General features: G+C 35.1%; 1 protein-coding gene across 7 annotated transcripts in view; it reads left to right on the plus strand.

Annotated features, from left to right (window-relative positions):
• Nucleotides 1-19,012, plus strand: part of LOC145248827 (uncharacterized) — a 338,846-nt gene that overhangs the window by 287,055 nt on the left and 32,779 nt on the right. For all 7 annotated transcript variants that reach the window (XM_080110520.1, XM_080110523.1, XM_080110521.1 and 4 more), the window contains 6 exons: nucleotides 557-667; nucleotides 3,809-3,919; nucleotides 5,118-5,225; nucleotides 7,305-7,409; nucleotides 9,635-9,742; nucleotides 17,137-17,256. In XM_080110520.1, coding sequence (XP_079966646.1) covers nucleotides 557-667; nucleotides 3,809-3,919; nucleotides 5,118-5,225; nucleotides 7,305-7,409; nucleotides 9,635-9,742; nucleotides 17,137-17,256 — 663 coding nt within the window. The remainder of the gene's footprint in view (nucleotides 1-556; nucleotides 668-3,808; nucleotides 3,920-5,117; nucleotides 5,226-7,304; nucleotides 7,410-9,634; nucleotides 9,743-17,136; nucleotides 17,257-19,012) is intronic.

The raw sequence follows: 19,012 nt of genomic DNA on the forward strand, positions 1-19,012 counted from the left end.
GCTAGTTAAAATATGGTTCTAAAGAATTCTGCCCGACTTCATCCATTATTACTAATGTTGTCTCGGTGTCCACCTGACAAACAAATCAACCAAGCCAAACATTATGAATAAATATTTGAAGATATAAACAACTTGAAGTATAAAATTTACCAAAATGGCTGAATTCGGCATTAAATAATCTGAAAAACATTGATATGCCATAAGAACAAAAAAAGGAATTTACCAGATGGACCACCAACTAATGTGAGGTGACAGAAGCCTCGATAAATGCACCCAAGCACTTTGATAACTTTCCAAAATCAGTAACTCTCTAGCTTCCTTGCCACATACTTCCTCCCATAATCCAACGTCCTGTACACATCAGCCTAATCTCTAACTTGACTTCCAATGGAAAAATGTATATCCTTACAAATCTTACATGGAATCACCTAATCTTTCTTCACGGCTTCTACAGCTTCATTCAGTTTAAATTGTTTAAACAAAACAAGTTTTTTTCATGTTTTTCTTTTGGGTTGTTTTTTTTTTTTTCAAAACACAAAATTCTTCTATTTTTCAGCTTGTAACGTTAAATGGCAGTTTCAATGTTCCAATTCAGTCTGCCTCCCGATAAGCCTCAGATGCGATGGAATCAACCAGTGTGGAGATTACAGTGATGAAATCAACTGCAGTAAGATTTATATACCCATCAATTGTGTGTATATATATATATATATATATATATATATATATATATATATATATATATATATATATATATATATATGAAATAAAATGGAGGTGGAAGGACCTGGATACTCAACGTTTCGCCCGATTTATGCGGGCTTCTTCAAGAGGGATGGTCATTGACGAGAGAGAGTCGGAGGATTGGGGCTATATATAATGATGGGGGAGAGCAGCGTGTTTTCCTTATGTAAATTAGATGTCATATATACATATATATACATTTTATGAGAGAAAAACTAAATTAGAGTAAACTAGTGTAGTGGATTACGTCTAAAAGATAAAATATCGTAGAGATTTAAAAAAAAAAAAAAAAAAAAACGTTGAATATCCAGGTCCTTCCACCTCCATTTTATTTCATATCGTCGGATTTAATCCAGCTCAACAATTATATATATATATATATATATATATATATATATATATATATATATATATATATATATATATATATATATATATATATATATATATAATAAAAATAAAAGTTACAATAAGTTTACTAAGGTAATCAAAATGGTAAACTTAAAATATATTGTAAATATTAAAGAGTTAATATTTACAAGTAAAATAAACTCAGCCAGATATAAAAAGCTCAATAAAACCGAAAAGGAAATAGAGCTTATAATATGAACAAATGATTAATAAAATATGTTAAACGACATCTTGAAAAAGAGTTAAAAACATATTTAAATTTAAACATATTTAAAGATGTATTTTAACATATTTTATTAATCATTTGTTCATATATATATATATATATATATATATATATATATATATATATATATATATATATAGAGAGAGAGAGAGAGAGAGAGAGAGAGAGAGAGAGAGAGGCGAGAGAGAGAGAGAGTCTAAAGAAACTTTGAGTAAAAAAATTTTTAAGTAAAAATAAAGAATGCAGTTTAAATCCCTGAAAAAAAAAACAACTTAATTTAACCTATCGCAGACTTAGCACTTGCATAAGCAGACGTCTAAAAAGTCTACAATTACAAAAGAAAATTCAACTACATAAAAAGAGAGAAAAAATAAATTTAACTACAATTGTTAAATAGAAAACGGGCATCATCAGTTGCCTACCATGTAGCTGTTTCGGAGATTTAACAACAGAACAGCTATAAAATACATGGCTATCCAGCGGATATAATACTACTTCCCGAACAACGAAATATAGATACAACGCAGTTACTATTTATACTAATACATAAAAAATGAAATATTAATTATATATGCGAGAAAGTAAATTTAATAATAATAAGATTATAAGATCTCTTCTGCGACATGTTAATTAGCGTATAAATGCTGTGAGAATAAATATGCATAAAAGCTTAAGTACCTTTGGTACCAGAAAGGCAGATAGATAAGAGGAAGAAAACCTAGTTATGCAGATCTAAAAACCTAATATATAATCTTAAGCTTTGAGTAAAAACATGTAAAAATAAAAATAAAGAATGCAGTTTAAACTCCCGTTCAAATAGATATATATATATATATATATATATATATATATATATATATATATATATATATATATAAAAATAAAGAATGCAGTTTAAACTCCCGTTCAAATAGATATATATATATATATATATATATATATATATATATATATATATATATATATATATATAAGTTCTCATTAATGTTGGAAGTGATAATTACTGTCAGTCGAGGGATTCAGCCCCAACCACAAAGTTATGCTTAACTTTGTGGTTCTGCATTCAACTCTCAAGCTATCAGCAATTAACACAAGAAGTAAGAAAATTAAGTCGATTAGGCGAGCATAAGTGGTAAACAGTCAAGTAGTATCCAACGACACATTTCAGAATATTACATTGCTCTAAGGTTGACTGCCTATTCTTGATTCCATAAAAAAGTATATATATATATATATATATATATATATATATATATATATATATATAATGTTGGTGATGGGACGATTCCAATAATTTTTTGATTTCGATTTTGTACTAAATTCCCGATTTCGATACAATTACCGATTTTGACTACGATTCTTTATAAATCTCTCTTTCCGATTTTTTATAAATCTCTAAATATTTAGCTATAAAGTTGTTGTTTTTTTCTTCTGTCCATTATCATAAAAACATATGTTAAATGTGCACGTATTTTCTCATGCACTTGTAGGGGTGATCTATAGATGTTTTGTTTTACTATTATTTTAAAATCAACAAATATTTATTATTTTATCATTACTACCAGCAGTGAAAGATTTGTTGTAAACAAAATTAAAAAAAAGACAATTTAAAGAACCGTTTTTGGCATCGGAAAATCGGCACAAATTTTTCAGATTACAATACCACCCTGAATAATCGTCCCAATACTAACATATATATATATATATATATATATATATATATATATATATATATATATATATATATATATATATATATATATACAAAATACCAATCCCAGAATGGGTAAAATTAATTTCCTAAACAAAACAGACTTCATTTAATGTTTCTAGAAAAAAGTGCTAAGCTGTTTGTGACAGAGCACGGACGCACATATAAAAATGCATACAAAATGCGAAATGACGTCACTGCAAGGAAAAAGGCTATACAAACGCACGAAAGAGGACAATTATGTGAGAAATGTCACAGCCGTAACCAGAAGTCCTGCGTGGCATGAAACAGAGGAAATAGATGTCGCTGCAACAACAAAAAAAAGAGTCTAGTTATTACTTATCCTATGTTCCTTGTGACGTACTCTGTTACAACGTGTTGAGTCTACAAGTGTAATGTTACATGTTTAGGAATCTTGTCTGTGACAAGTAATGATGTCTGACGAAATGGCATCAGAGTTGTGCAACTCATGTTAAAATGAGGTATCAGGCAAACATGTCTGGCTGATTTGAAGCCATAATCCAGAAAAAAAAACGCCTTATTCCATATTTTGCACATGTGTGAAACGATTCTTTCTGTACTTCCGGATAGAAGAGTTGGCAAGCGATAATTTGAAGAGGTAACTCCTGATTATTCTGTAACTAAACTCATCCACCTTAAAACAACTGTTTATGAATGAAGCTTATTTTAATGCCATTTTCTTTTTATTTCTCTAGCCTGTCATGAAACAGACTTCAAATGCAAAAATGGCATGTGTCTTCCTTTGGTACGGTTGTGTGATGGAAAGCCTGACTGTCCAGATTCTGATGATGAAGCAAGCAATTGCAGTAAGTATCCATCACTACTTTGTACATTAATTTTTTATTCTTATTATTTTGTAGGCAGAATAACTGCTGCAAAATTTGCATGTGAAAATTTTCTTGTTCACAGCAGGTTTTTTTTATTCAGTCCTTTTGATCTCAACAAGCATACAGACTTCATGAGAAAGATGTCTACGTTAATAGTTCCAAACAATCAAAATAGATGTATTGTGACGTGGTCCTTTGCCTTGGTGGAGGCCATCTTTGAATGTTTTAGTGTATAGCCAAAAACCACACTGAAATATGATTTGGGATAAATGTTATTGTTTTAGCACAAGAAGCAAATGAAGGATATATATATATATATATATATATATATATATATATATATATATATATATATATATATATATATACATACACACACACACAAACACACACAATTATATAAAAAGAAACTTTGTCTGTGTGTCTGCGAGTTCATTCCTTATGGACTTGGAAACGACTGGTTCGATTTTTATTAAATTTCGCACAAAAGTACTTTATGTGTCTGGCAATGTTCTTAGATAGGTTTTGTGTTCAATAAGTATCGATAATCAATAATCAAAACAATCTGATGAAAGAAGGAACAGACGATTTTGTTAACATCTTACACAGCCTAACATCATAAGTGCATTTGAGAAATTTTATTACAACATAAGCCGAGAGGACCAACATATAAAATCAACAGTAGGTTATTTGATATGACAGGGGCGTGTTCGAAATGAATGTTTCTGTTTAAAGCACATTATTACTTACGTGATAGCGATGCTTAAATATCAAAACCCAAAGAAAAAAAATGTATAATAAATCGTTTGTTTAAATCGTTTGCTATTTTAAATGTTGCATGAGAATGAACATTGATTAAACGTTGTTAAGTATTCATTTAAATATTCATTTTTTTTTTTTTTTTGTGATATGGTGTGATGTGAACATTTAATGGTCTCGATAGTGTGCCGAGAAGGAAAAAAGGTTGAGAACCACTGGGGTAGAGAGCCCTAGGGCATATGACCTGTCCAGAAAAAGAATTTGTGTAGAAAATGAGAAGGAGAAATAACACTATGGTGAATTAACAGGCCCTCTACCGGTGAATCAAATTATTACCAAGGGAGATAGTTGTATCCCTACAATGGATTTTTATTTTTTTATTTTATTTATTTATTTTCTGTTTTTTTTTTTTTTACAGCTTGTCAAAAGGGGCAGTTTCGCTGTGCCAGTGGTCAATGTGTTCCTGAGACCGGCAGGTGTAATGGGCTTCAGGATTGCCAAGATCGATCAGATGAAATTGGTTGCAGTATGTATTTACAGTTTCCTTATTTTTTACACCACAATTTCATGTTCTATTATTTTACTCTAAATTATTGTCAATTAACAATTTTGTTAAAACGGTATTTTATTTTTAATTCGTCCTTTCTCGTTTGCTTTATGATAATGAAATAAAGGTTGATACAAATTTGTTAACCTCTCTCAAAATAATAAACACATGCAAATGAAACCGTGTATTTAAATAATCTGGGTATGGTAGCACCAGAAGATGTACTTACAAGAATGACCACAAATACTTATGTCTAAAAATATACTAACATATTTGTATTCCTCAGTTCCGGCAAACGAGTAGAGTTAGAGAATAAAGAGGGTATGAATTAAATACCCTCTCAAGTACCCTAGCCAGCCACTTTTCTGCCAATCTCACTTTGAGGCGGTTAATATAGCATTTTTGGACAACCATGCATCCACAAACGCAACACATATTCCAGGATTTTGTCTATGCATTCAATGCAGCTATGACTCATACAGTATAAATGTTGTATAGCCGGGAACTCATTTACGGGGACATATATTAACGTATAATGATTGTGATGACACTTCTGATAGGAAGGGTCCTGGATATGACCTTAAACTATATCCGATGGTGAGGCCCCAGCTTGTGGGTTTTGGGAAGTGTGGAGCCACCCTTTAATTACCATTGCTCCCAGGTCCACTCTGACCCAGAGTGGTAGTACCTGTTAGTACCTATGGTAGTACCTATGGTAGTACCTATGGATTAAATAGAAACCAACTTGAAAACAACAAATATATTCTATTAAAAAACTTTTCTTTCGAATCTTTGGATTCGGCATTAAATAACCTGAAAAGGGTTGATATGCCATAAAACAAAAACAACCAACCAACATCTGATGGGAAGACGACTGTGATAATTTTTGGAGTTTCATATTAATACGGACTGCATGATATATATGCAAGTTCTTAACACAGAAGAGGGGAGATACATAATCTTCGAAGGGTTACACCATGTTCATTATAAGATGATAATCACAATTACCTTTTGTTCGTGATGAAGGATGACACAAGACAACAATTACAATATAAATGATGATTTCTTTATTCATTTGATCAGCCGGGCGATGACGGCAGGAATTCAAACTTGGATCTACATCGTCTAATCTTCTACCCTTCGCCTTTAAGGGACTCTTCTCTCCAACTGATTCTCTCAACTCTTGGCTGATCAACTGACTGACTCTCTAACAACTCCGAACTCTCAGATTCCTATATTGATAAAATCTCCTTTGTTTATGACGTCAGAAGTGTGTTTACCAAACGTGACTAATTTTCACATGGCTTTACATATGTTTGTCCAACACATTTTTGACAAACAAAAGAATCCTCAATTCTAATATAACCTATTTTTAAACAATATGATTTAACTCGCATTGTCCATTCTTTTACAAACATATTTAATATTCAGATTTCTAAAAGAATGAACAATAGACTTGGTTTCTAATATTCAATTTCTTAACCTTGCCTACAGGGTTCGATTCTAGGCTTATCCTAATCTTATTTTTTACTTATCTAGTATTCTTTTTATTTACAGGAGAAGGGGACAGCCCTTTCCATGTAACATATGGCTTATTATATTATATGTTTTATGATCAGTGTATTTTCATCTGCTTTGTATTTAAGTGAACTTTGCTGGTCTCTGCATTAAATCACCAGATGTTTATTCTTCAGGCCAGATGTGTGCCTGTGCCAATAAGTCAGGTGTTATTTTTTCTGCCTAGATGTAATGTCCGGTACTCCCCACATCTGATATTCAACATGTATGTAATTAATGGATTTCTATATGTTTTCCTTCTGCAGACATCAGCCGGTTTACTTGTAATTCAAAATTTATGAAAACATCACCCAACATTTGATTATATATTTTTGTCATTCTATGAATATCCAAAGCAAAATCGGTTTCTATTATTTGAGTGCGTCATTTTTTTCCCCTATTATTTCCTTAACAGAAAAAAAAAAGATGTTATTTCAAATTCCAACATAACAGATCAATGCAAGAATTTAGCACTCTTTTCTTTTTGAATTGTATTTCCAGAGTGCCAAGGTTTCCAGTGTAAATCCGGACTTTGTCTCTGGGGACCTCATTACAGATGCAATGGAATCATGGATTGTGAAGACCTTTCAGATGAAATTGATTGCCGTAAGTAAATTCTTTAAAAACCAAACTTTTTAGTTGTATTTGGTTTAATTCCTTGTTAATGTTACAACATTCCTTAAATGATTCTTACATATTAAACTAACTGACCCGACCCGGCATTGCCCAGAAACATCTAGCTTCTTATTTTTATTTATCAAAATATATATTGTCTGTCTTCTATAAGCCAGAGGTGAAGTTATTCTCTCGATTATTTTCTAACCGATTATTTATGAAAATAAGGATCGACAACGATTATAAAATTATTTTATTCACTTTATTACTTGATATTATTGTTCAAGTAATTATACATGGGTAACCTCCCTTCCCACTGCAAAAAAAATGCAACCTATAGAATCATTAATAAAATTAACAATACTTTTTGCAACCCAACCATATTTAATACAAATAAACTTCAATCTGTGCCTGACTACAAAGTTTCAGTTATCAATGTGCAACCGTTTTTGTTTTATCTCTGACATCCGGGGATATTTCATATAAAAGAGAATTAAACGTTACCGATTGTAACAATGGCAAAGAAAATAAAACGTTACCAGCTTTGAAGCGTGTGAACTGTTTCGCATGTTGGGCATGCAATTTTCAGTTTAAAAACAAACTTGTGTTTCTAGTCAGAATTTTTTTTTATATAAACATCTATTTGCATATGAGCAATCACTTTAAGGACAAATTGAAGAAGGCATACAATTACTTTTTTATAGCTAAGAGAGAACATTGGAGCTGAAATGTGTTGCTAGTCAGTTTGTTGTCATTGTTGAAGATTGTGGGAGCCTTTCCTAGTCTCACACAAAAACACGCGTTCACATCTCAAGCCATATTTCTTGTCATATACATACGCGCACACAAACATACGCGCACATGTACGCACATGTACGCACACAAGGACAACGTCACTTCCCCTTTCAAAGGAAATCCACACATGCGCAAAAAACCACCGGAAACAATTATAAAAGCAAGATCAATAAGAGCATCTCCCTTTTCGGACCAGCTTCCGAGGTAAGTGGTCAGCGCACCAGCCGCCATTTCGGCAGGCGTGCGCATGCGTGTTCTTCATGCCACTTGCTACCATGTGGGGCAAAAAGCTAACAGACCGTACGTACACCTTATATGCTTTCTCTCTCCATGGCCTGGATTGACTGTTTCTCATTTTCTCTCTCTATCTATGCTACAATAGACTTTCCTCCTCACCAGCTAACAGCGAGAGACGCACACCAAACTGGATTGACTTCCTCTCTTTCTCTCTCTACAACAATAGACTTTCCTTCTCACCAGTAAACAGCGAGAGACGCATGCCAAACTAAACACTTGTAGTAGTACCCTTTTCTTTCACTTGTTTCTTCACGAAATAAATTCTAGTTCGTTTAATTCAAGTAAACGCGTTGTTCGTTCCTTCCTCAAAGCAATTCATTTTTTCTTTCTCAATGTAAATCATTTCTCCTATCTTGTACGACTGGGGGATATGTATAATATGTCCACCAGTCCACTACAAGATGAGTTACGTTAACCACGTATTTCGGGATTACAATCTTTCGAAAACTTGTATCATAAATTTTATTTTTTTATTTTTTTTTTTTTTGTAATTGCATTAGTGCTTGCCAGAATCTTCCAGATTTATTACAACTCAGTTTTCCGGGGCCTTTTTCGTGATTTCTTGCATCGTCTTGAAAATTCCTTCAATGTTTTTTTCTGGCAGGTGTGTGTTTGTTGAGATGTAGACGTTATCCAAGTCATCCTAACAATGTTTGATTATGCTCGTCCTGTGTTCTTGTTGGATCTTTGCCAATTCCAAATTACTTACAACGGCTCGTTTGGAAAAAGCCAAATTTCGATTGCATTCAACTTTTTCAACACCTACTCTTAAAAAAAGAGAGTACTGAGTGAACTTTTGGGTAGTTTACTTTCGCCAACCTTGTAATTCATGTTTCCTTTATTTTTTTCTTTAATCCTCACATTCCATGAGCGATGTTTGTGACAAAGGAGTAAGAATTACTGTTTTTCTCGGTCGGAATAAATCCATTTAACACTTATCGTTGGCTAGGTTTTACCTTAAAGTAGTTTTGCTTCAAATGGCTTCATGTCTTGTCTCGAGCGATTTCCATAAACAAAACCAAAACATGACAGCTATAATATTGCAGATTAGGAAATGTAAACCCCTATTTTGAAACAATGTATTGGTACAGATATCGAGTGATGCTTTTTTTTCCATTTTGCAGCTCGGAAGCCACGTCATCGTCTCTGCAAGAATAAGATTCAGGTTCCTTCATCTAAATGGTGTGATGGTCAAGACCATTGCTATGACAACAGTGATGAGGAAAACTGTGGTAGGTTTACACCCAATTCTATCTACATTATTAACAAAGACTTTTTTATCTCATTACCGCTTATTCACTATCAAACGTTCAATTTTAAATAATATTCATCTAATATTCATCTAATATTCATCTAATATTGAAAATCTTTACTTACAGTTTTTTACTACTGCATTTATCAATGTTGATATTTATATTTTTACTTCATTTCGGCCGATTTGTCCTCCTGTCTTCTTCAGAATATTTACATAATAATACTCTAAACCATTTCATATTCGTATATACGTTATCACCTTTTGCACAAATTGTCTCACTGGCCACCTGATACTCATAGACCTTGTCCTTGAGTGGTCCTTAAGCCGAATTTCTAATAAAAAAAACTCCAGAAATGAAAGCGACTCTGAATAGATACAACGTTGTTGTTCTTTTTAACTGACCACGACGTCTGCTGGCTCTCAATATACAGCACCAGACGTTGCTGGCCCTCAATACACCGCACTAGACACCACTGGCTCTCAATATACAGTACCAGACACTGCTAGCTCTCACTACACCACACCAGACACTGTTGGCTCTCAATATACAGCACTAAACATCGCTGGCTCTTAATATACAGCACCAGACATCGTTGGCTCTAAATACACCGCACCAGACACTGCTGGCTCTCAATACACCGCACCAGACACAGCTTCCAGGCTGGTTGGCTCGTTTTCAAATGGGTAAGAAGAAGAAACTTGCGTGCTTGTTGAGCATAAAATCCCAATCGACACATGTTTTATTTTCTGCGCATTGCTTCTCCCCTCTTTCTTTTTTCTTTATGCCTACATATGCATTCCATTCCATGACGTCACACCCACGTCATACTTAAAATGCTAACTCGGCTAGGCAAGACTACTTTACACAGAGTGAGTTTAACAAAAGAGAAAACGCTCAAAAATCAAATGTTCAAATAGAAAGTTCCAACATTAATTCTTTCTTTTTTTATATAACCACCATAAATAAGTATTAATAATGATATTAATATATACACACACACATATATATATATATATATATATATATATATATATATATATATATATATATATATCATGGGGGGGAGACAGTGAAAGAATCAGATAAAAACTACATTGTCCTAACTTGTTGCCGCTATATTTTCATCTCATATATATATATATATATATATATATATATATATATATGTAACTACTTCATTTACTCACATAAATTAATACGAAAGTATAGATTTATGCGTAAACTTTAAGTATTTACTTCAAAAGTGCTCAATACGTAGGTAGAGCTAGTTAGTAATTTATAAAATATATATGGCGATTAAGCTACACTGAATATTCGGCGTTTCATCCACTCTAGGATTCCTCAGCCTGAGGAATCCTAGAGTGGATGAAACGCCGAATATTCAGTGTAGCTTAATCGCCATATATATTTCATAAATTACTATATATATATATATATATATATATATATCATCTTTCTAAATATAATAGCAGCAAAATATTCGTAATCTTGTCTAATAAAAGAAGTACATGCGGATACTTCTCAAATCTAACAGGTCTCGCACTATCAGTCAAGCACCAGCCCCTGTCCCATCACTGCAAGGTTGCATTCCTGTTCCTGTTTTGCAAGAACTTTAATGGAATGTGCTCTGATAAACTCGTAGTATTTATGAATATGACTAATCCGACAAGCATCTGTGTTTGTACGTTGTCACCTTTTGCTCACATTTAAAAAATTAATTAGCAAAGATGGTGATCTTGTAAAGAATTTCGACTTTAACCATTTTCAAATGAATTGTTCTCAAATTAAATTATGTCATTCCATCGACTAACAAAATGCTACAATTCTAAATCATTCACACTCCACAGTATTCTGTATCTCTACAAAGCTGCCATGTGCTCATGCGTGGAGCGTTGTTGCCCTATCTTAGCTGATGCATCTACCTCTAGTCTCTCCCTCTTAGACAGGGTCTAAAAAAAAGTCTCCAATCTAATAGGTCCCGCACGATCAACCAAGCTCCAACCCCTGTCCCATCGCTGCAATGTTACATCCCTGTGTCTGTTTTACAAGTACTCTAATGGAATATGCTCTGATGAACTCATAGCACTTGTGCCCCCCTCAACATAAATACCCCATCGACTAATCCGATAAGTAACAAAATCACAAGTCTTCACTTTATTGATCCGTAGATGTTAAAAAATCTTCAACTCTAATAGTTTCTTCTCTCAAACTGCTAAACTTTGGGATTCCCCCGTTGTTTACTGCTTCCCTGATTGTATTAAAATGCAGAAATTTAAATGTAATGTGAACAGACATCTCACTGCTCAACTCCCTACATAGTGCCCCTGTTAGACATGATCCCAAATAGTAGCCCTTTACGCTCAAGTGGAAATGTACCTTGTTTCCTTGTTTGCAGTGAAAAAGAGTAAAAAAATACATAAGATTAACAGTAAATTATGCCAATTGATGTAACAAACACCATGGAATTTCCATGGGATTGCACTAATAAAACTATAAAATATTTTTTATTTAATTGGAATTCATTGAGATGAGTATTATTTATTGATTTTTATTTATTGCAGATTATTATCCTCATTTTTTCTTAGTTGTTTCACAACGTTTCGGCCAACTATTCCTCTGGCCTTCATCAGGTGGTAATTGTCCGCAATAAATAAAATTTATAAAATATTTGATATTTCGGATTTTTTAAGATAAGAATTTTACTATTTAGGCTAGTGTTCTCATCTTGAATGTTATCCATACTATGTTGCAGCTGATGTAATTATCCGACCTTCTTGATTTATAGGAGAACATTATCGATATATATATAGAGAAAAGTGTATATTTAAAAAACATGGACACATGGTTCAACGAATAAAGTGTTAAAATCAGCTGTCAACATTCCTCTGCTTTTTATTGAAACCAACCGAGAGCTCTTTTTTGGTATCCTCGCTGTTCCCTTAAGTGCAATTGTCTGGATTTTTCTTGCACTTGGTTCACCAGGTATATTAGTTAGGTAGTGAGAAATGTGTACGATAAAATCATTTGTTTTTTCGGTCAAGGCCTGAGATTCAGTTTACTCCATCAAGAAGATACCCAATGGGCAAGGCCTGAGATTCAATTTGCTCCATCAAGAAGATACCCAATGGGCAAGGCCTGAGATTCAATTTACTCCATCAAGAAGATACCCAATGGGCAAGGCCTGAGATTCAGTTTACTCCATCAAGAAGATACCCAATGGGCAAGGCCTGAGATTCAGTTTACTCCATAAAGAAGATACCCAATGGGCAAGGCCTGAGATTCAATTTACTCCATCAAGAAGATACCCAATGGGCAAGGCCTGAGATTCAGTTTACTCCATAAAGAAGATACCCAATGGGCAAGGCCTGAGATTCAGTTTACTCCATCAAGAAGATACCCAATGGGCAAGGCCTGAGAATCAATTTACTCCATCAAGAAGATACCCAATGGGCAAGGCCTGAGATTCAATTTACTCCATCAAGAAGATACCCAATGGGCAAGGCCTGAGATTCAATTTACTCCATCAAGAAGATACCCAATGGGCAAGGCCTGAGATTCAGTTTACTCCATCAAGAAGATACCCAATGGGCAAGGCCTGAGAATCAATTTACTCCATAAAGAAGATACCCAATGGGCAAGGCCTGAGATTCAATTTACTCCATCAAGAAGATACCCAATGGGCAAGGCCTGAGAATCAATTTACTCCATAAAGAAGATACCCAATGGGCAAGGCCTGAGATTCAGTTTACTCCATCAAGAAGATACCCAATGGGCAAGGCCTGAGAATCAATTTACTCCATAAAGAAGATACCCAATGGGCAAGGCCTGAGATTCAATTTACTCCATCAAGAAGATACCCAATGGGCAAGGCCTGAGATTCAATTTACTCCATAAAGAAGATACCCAATGGGCAAGGCCTGAGATTCAATTTACTCCATAAAGAAGATACCCAATGGGCAAGGCCTGAGAATCAATTTACTCCATAAAGAAGATACCCAATGGGCAAGGCCTGAGATTCAGTTTACTCCATCAAGAAGATACCCAATGGGCAAGGCCTGAGAATCAATTTACTCCATCAAGAAGATACCCAATGGGCAAGGCCTGAGATTCAATTTACTCCATCAAGAAGATACCCAATGGGCAAGGCCTGAGATTCAATTTACTCCATCAAGAAGATACCCAATGGGCAAGGCCTGAGATTCAGTTTACTCCATCAAGAAGATACCCAATGGGCAAGGCCTGAGAATCAATTTACTCCATAAAGAAGATACCCAATGGGCAAGGCCTGAGATTCAATTTACTCCATCAAGAAGATACCCAATGGGCAAGGCCTGAGATTCAGTTTACTCCATCAAGAAGATACCCAATGGGCAAGGCCTGAGATTCAATTTACTCCATCAAGAAGATACCCAATGGGCAAGGCCTGAGATTCAATTTACTCCATCAAGAAGATACCCAATGGGCAAGGCCTGAGATTCAGTTTACTCCATAAAGAAGATACCCAATGGGCAAGGCCTGAGATTCAGTTTACTCCATCAAGAAGATACCCAATGGGCAAGGCCTGAGATTCAGTTTACTCCATCAAGAAGATACCCAATGGGCAAGGCCTGAGATTCAATTTACTCCATCAAGAAGATACCCAATGGGCAAGGCCTGAGATTCAGTTTACTCCATCAAGAAGATACCCAATGGGCAAGGCCTGAGATTCAGTTTACTCCATAAAGAAGATACCCAATGGGCAAGGCCTGAGATTCAGTTTACTCCATCAAGAAGATACCCAATGGGCAAGGCCTGAGATTCAATTTACTCCATCAAGAAGATACCCAATGGGCAAGGCCTGAGATTCAGTTTACTCCATCAAGAAGATACCCAATGGGCAAGGCCTGAGATTCAGTTTACTCCATCAAGAAGATACCCAATGGGCAAGGCCTGAGATTCAATTTACTCCATCAAGAAGATACCCAATGGGCAAGGCCTGAGATTCAATTTACTCCATCAAGAAGATACCCAATGGGCAAGGCCTGAGATTCAGTTTACTCCATCAAGAAGATACCCAATGGGCAAGGCCTGAGATTCAGTTTACTCCATAAAGAAGATACCCAATGGGCAAGGCCTGAGATTCAGTTTACTCCATAAAGAAGATACCCAATGGGCAAGGCCTGAGATTCAGTTTACTCCATAAAGAAGATACCCAATGGGCAAGGCCTGAGATTCAGTTTACTCCATAAAGAAGATACCCAATGGGCAAGGCCTGAGATTCAGTTTACTCCATCAAGAAGATACCCAATGGGCAAGGCCTGAGATTCAGTTTACTCCATCAAGAAGATACCCAATGGGCAAGGCCTGAGATTCAGTTTACTCCATCAAGAAGATACCCAATGGGCAAGGCCTGAGATTCAATTTACTCCATCAAGAAGATACCCAATGGGCAAGGCCTGAGATTCAATTTACTCCATCAAGAAGATACCCAATGGGCAAGGCCTGAGATTCAGTTTACTCCATCAAGAAGATACCCAATGGGCAAGGCCTGAGATTCAGTTTACTCCATAAAGAAGATACCCAATGGGCAAGGCCTGAGATTCAGTTTACTCCATAAAGAAGATACCCAATGGGCAAGGCCTGAGATTCAGTTTACTCCATAAAGAAGATACCCAATGGGCAAGGCCTGAGATTCAGTTTACTCCATAAAGAAGATACCCAATGGGCAAGGCCTGAGATTCAGTTTACTCCATCAAGAAGATACCCAATGGGCAAGGCCTGAGATTCAGTTTACTCCATCAAGAAGATACCCAATGGGCAAGGCCTGAGATTCAGTTTACTCCATCAAGAAGATACCCAATGGGCAAGGCCTGAGATTCAGTTTACTCCATAAAGAAGATACCCAATGGGCAAGGCCTGAGATTCAGTTTACTCCATCAAGAAGATACCCAATGGGCAAGGCCTGAGATTCAGTTTACTCCATAAAGAAGATACCCAATGGGCAAGGCCTGAGATTCAGTTTACTCCATAAAGAAGATACCCAATGGGCAAGGCCTGAGATTCAGTTTACTCCATCAAGAAGATACCCAATGGGCAAGGCCTGAGATTCAGTTTACTCCATCAAGAAGATACCCAATGGGCAAGGCCTGAGATTCAGTTTACTCCATCAAGAAGATACCCAATGGGCAAGGCCTGAGATTCAGTTTACTCCATAAAGAAGATACCCAATGGGCAAGGCCTGAGATTCAGTTTACTCCATCAAGAAGATACCCAATGGGCAAGGCCTGAGATTCAGTTTACTCCATAAAGAAGATACCCAATGGGCAAGGCCTGAGATTCAGTTTACTCCATAAAGAAGATACCCAATGGGCAAGGCCTGAGATTCAGTTTACTCCATCAAGAAGATACCCAATGGGCAAGGCCTGAGATTCAGTTTACTCCATCAAGAAGATACCCAATGGGCAAGGCCTGAGATTCAGTTTACTCCATCAAGAAGATACCCAATGGGCAAGGCCTGAGATTCAGTTTACTCCATAAAGAAGATACCCAATGGGCAAGGCCTGAGATTCAGTTTACTCCATAAAGAAGATACCCAATGGGCAAGGCCGTCAGTATTTGAAAAAAGCATCACACAGATGAAGAGTTGATTTAACAGACGTCTGTGCGCTTTGAAAGTTGTGCCAAATGCCAATAATCTTATTTGGAATTTTCCCCGCCTGTCGAATGGAATTAAAAACCGGATGTATGTTGATGTTTCTGGCGTGTTTAAATCCATTGCACTGACGTATTTTTGACTTACACTATTTAATGCTTTAAAAAAAAAAACTTCTGATTTTCACTCTTGATCTGAAATATTTTCAAAAAGGATAACATATAAAAATCATTTTGGAAAGAGATAGCGCCTCACCCCCCCTTCCCCCCCAAAAAAAATCATTCTCCTACAGTGTTCTGAAAGAGGATAGCCCCCCCCCCCTCCACACCGACCCACAAATCGTTCTGAAAAGAAATAAGCGCCGAAAATCGTTTGAAAGAGTATAGTCCCCCCCCCCAATCGTTCTGAATGGAGGTAAACCCCAAATATCGTTTTGAAAGCGGCTAGCTCACAAAAAAAAAAAAAAAAAAAAAAATTTTAACGTTTGGGAAGATGATATCCTCTAAATATGGTTCTGGAAAAAGATAATCCTTCAAAATATTATCCTGGATTGGGATTACTCCCATCTCTTAAAATCGTTCTGAAAAGGGATAATCTCCCCCTTCCCCCGGCCAAAAAATATTCTAAGAAAACTATTCTGGGCAGAATACCATCCTTCTCTCCTTCCGTAAAAAAAAACATCGTCTGTAAAAATTCTTGAAAAAAATTTTTTTTGGTTTTGTCTGTTTTATGATTTCAGTGTGTCTCCAAGGCCGTGAGATTCCTTGTGAAGGGGGTGGCCCTCCTGTTTGTATCCCTCGCATTTGGGAATGCGATGGATACCCGGATTGCAATAATGGAACTGATGAGACAAACTGCGGTAAGCACTTTTTTTTTTACCCCCGTTTATAATAAGTAATTTGAATTATTTAAAAAAACTTTTATACTTTTTTTTATTATATCCTGCTGCTGTTGTTGTTGCTATTATTATTATTATTATTATTATTATTATTATTATTATTATTATTATAACAATAATAATATTGTTATTATTATTATTATTATTATTGTTATTATTGTTATTATTATTGTTATTATTATTGTTATTATTATTATTGTTATTATTGTTATTATTATTATTATTGTTATTATTGTTGTTATTATTATTGTTATTATTGTTATTATTATTATTGTTATTATTATTATTATTGTTATTATTATTATTATTGTTATTATTATTATTGTTATTATTATTGTTATTATTATTATTGTTATTATTATTATTATTATTATTATTATTATCGTCATCATCATCATCATCATCATCATCATCATCATCATTATTAGTAAGCAATCAAATTTTCATCATTTTCAATCTTCTCATAATATTCTTCATCATTCAACTCATAATCCATCCATCTTGTTAACCCTTATACTCAAGTGATTTTTCTAAGGCAAAATATCAAACTCACAAAACGTTTATTACTCAATATTTTCGTTTCAAGTGTTGCAAATAGTGAACTTTACGAAGCGATAATGTCACGTGATAATGTCACGTGATAATGTCACATGATAATCACGGCAACAATAATCTTTTGTACCGTGGTATTTTTCTCTAACGGACCCAACACGTTGCATCTAGATACAGTCGCAAAGCAAAAATGATAACTTCGACACAAAGTAAAGGGTATTTGTTTTGATCATTTCACGCATCAAAACCAATGGGCTGTCTGTCAATACACTGCACTAGAAAACTCATGACATAAAAATCTCAATGGCATGGCGACCATTTTTACAACGTTCGAATTTTGGAAGGGAATAGGAAGAGAGAGCAGGTCCACATATTCCCCGAACGTAACGAGCCAACTGCCATGGGTCATTTTCTTTCTCTTCTCATCTTTGCTTCTCCTCTCAATATTAATCCCTATGTATACATTTGAGTCTGTGACGTCATGCTTACGTCACACTCTCAAATGCTTACGCGATTATGTTACGTTAAGATTCGGTGGTTGAATTTGAGTCGTTGTTTTTACTTTTTAATTATCGATGAAACGATTTGCTAAATTGATTTAGCGTAGTGATCGGTAATCAATCCATCCTTAAGACAATGATAGGGGTTATTTTTATGAGTCTTGTGTTCTTGATATTGAGAATTAATACATACATTTAAATGTAATGCTATTAATACTGTCCATAGATAAATATTGGTTTATAGATGCACGCGGTTAAATTCACATTGTTTTTTTTTTTTGTTTTTTTTTGCTGGGGGGGGGGGGTCACGGATTATCAAGGCTCAGAATACACTTAAGGATAAGAGGCAATAAGTGTGAGGTTAAAGCATGATCGGCTATGGTGGAACTTGGGTAGGGCTTGATTACATAAGAGGACGGCTCAACAAGAACTTATTTACATTAACGATCGTGTTGTAGTCAGCTGGGAAGCAGCCCCACAGTATTGTGTTCCGTCGATCAGTGCCTCCGTTCGGTCTCAAGAGACAATGGATACCCCCTGTAACAGTAGCTGTGCATGTAATTGTGAAGCAAAGATTGTGCAATCTCCAACCACACCTCTCCTGAATCGGAGTTGTAAGAAGTACTAGACGACTGGAAACAACACTGAGACAAGCGGAAAGCACA

Source organism: Euprymna scolopes, chromosome 27, assembly GCF_053919585.1.
Source record: "Euprymna scolopes isolate OS-2025 chromosome 27, ASM5391958v1, whole genome shotgun sequence".
Taxonomy (NCBI): Eukaryota; Metazoa; Mollusca; class Cephalopoda; order Sepiida; family Sepiolidae; genus Euprymna; species Euprymna scolopes.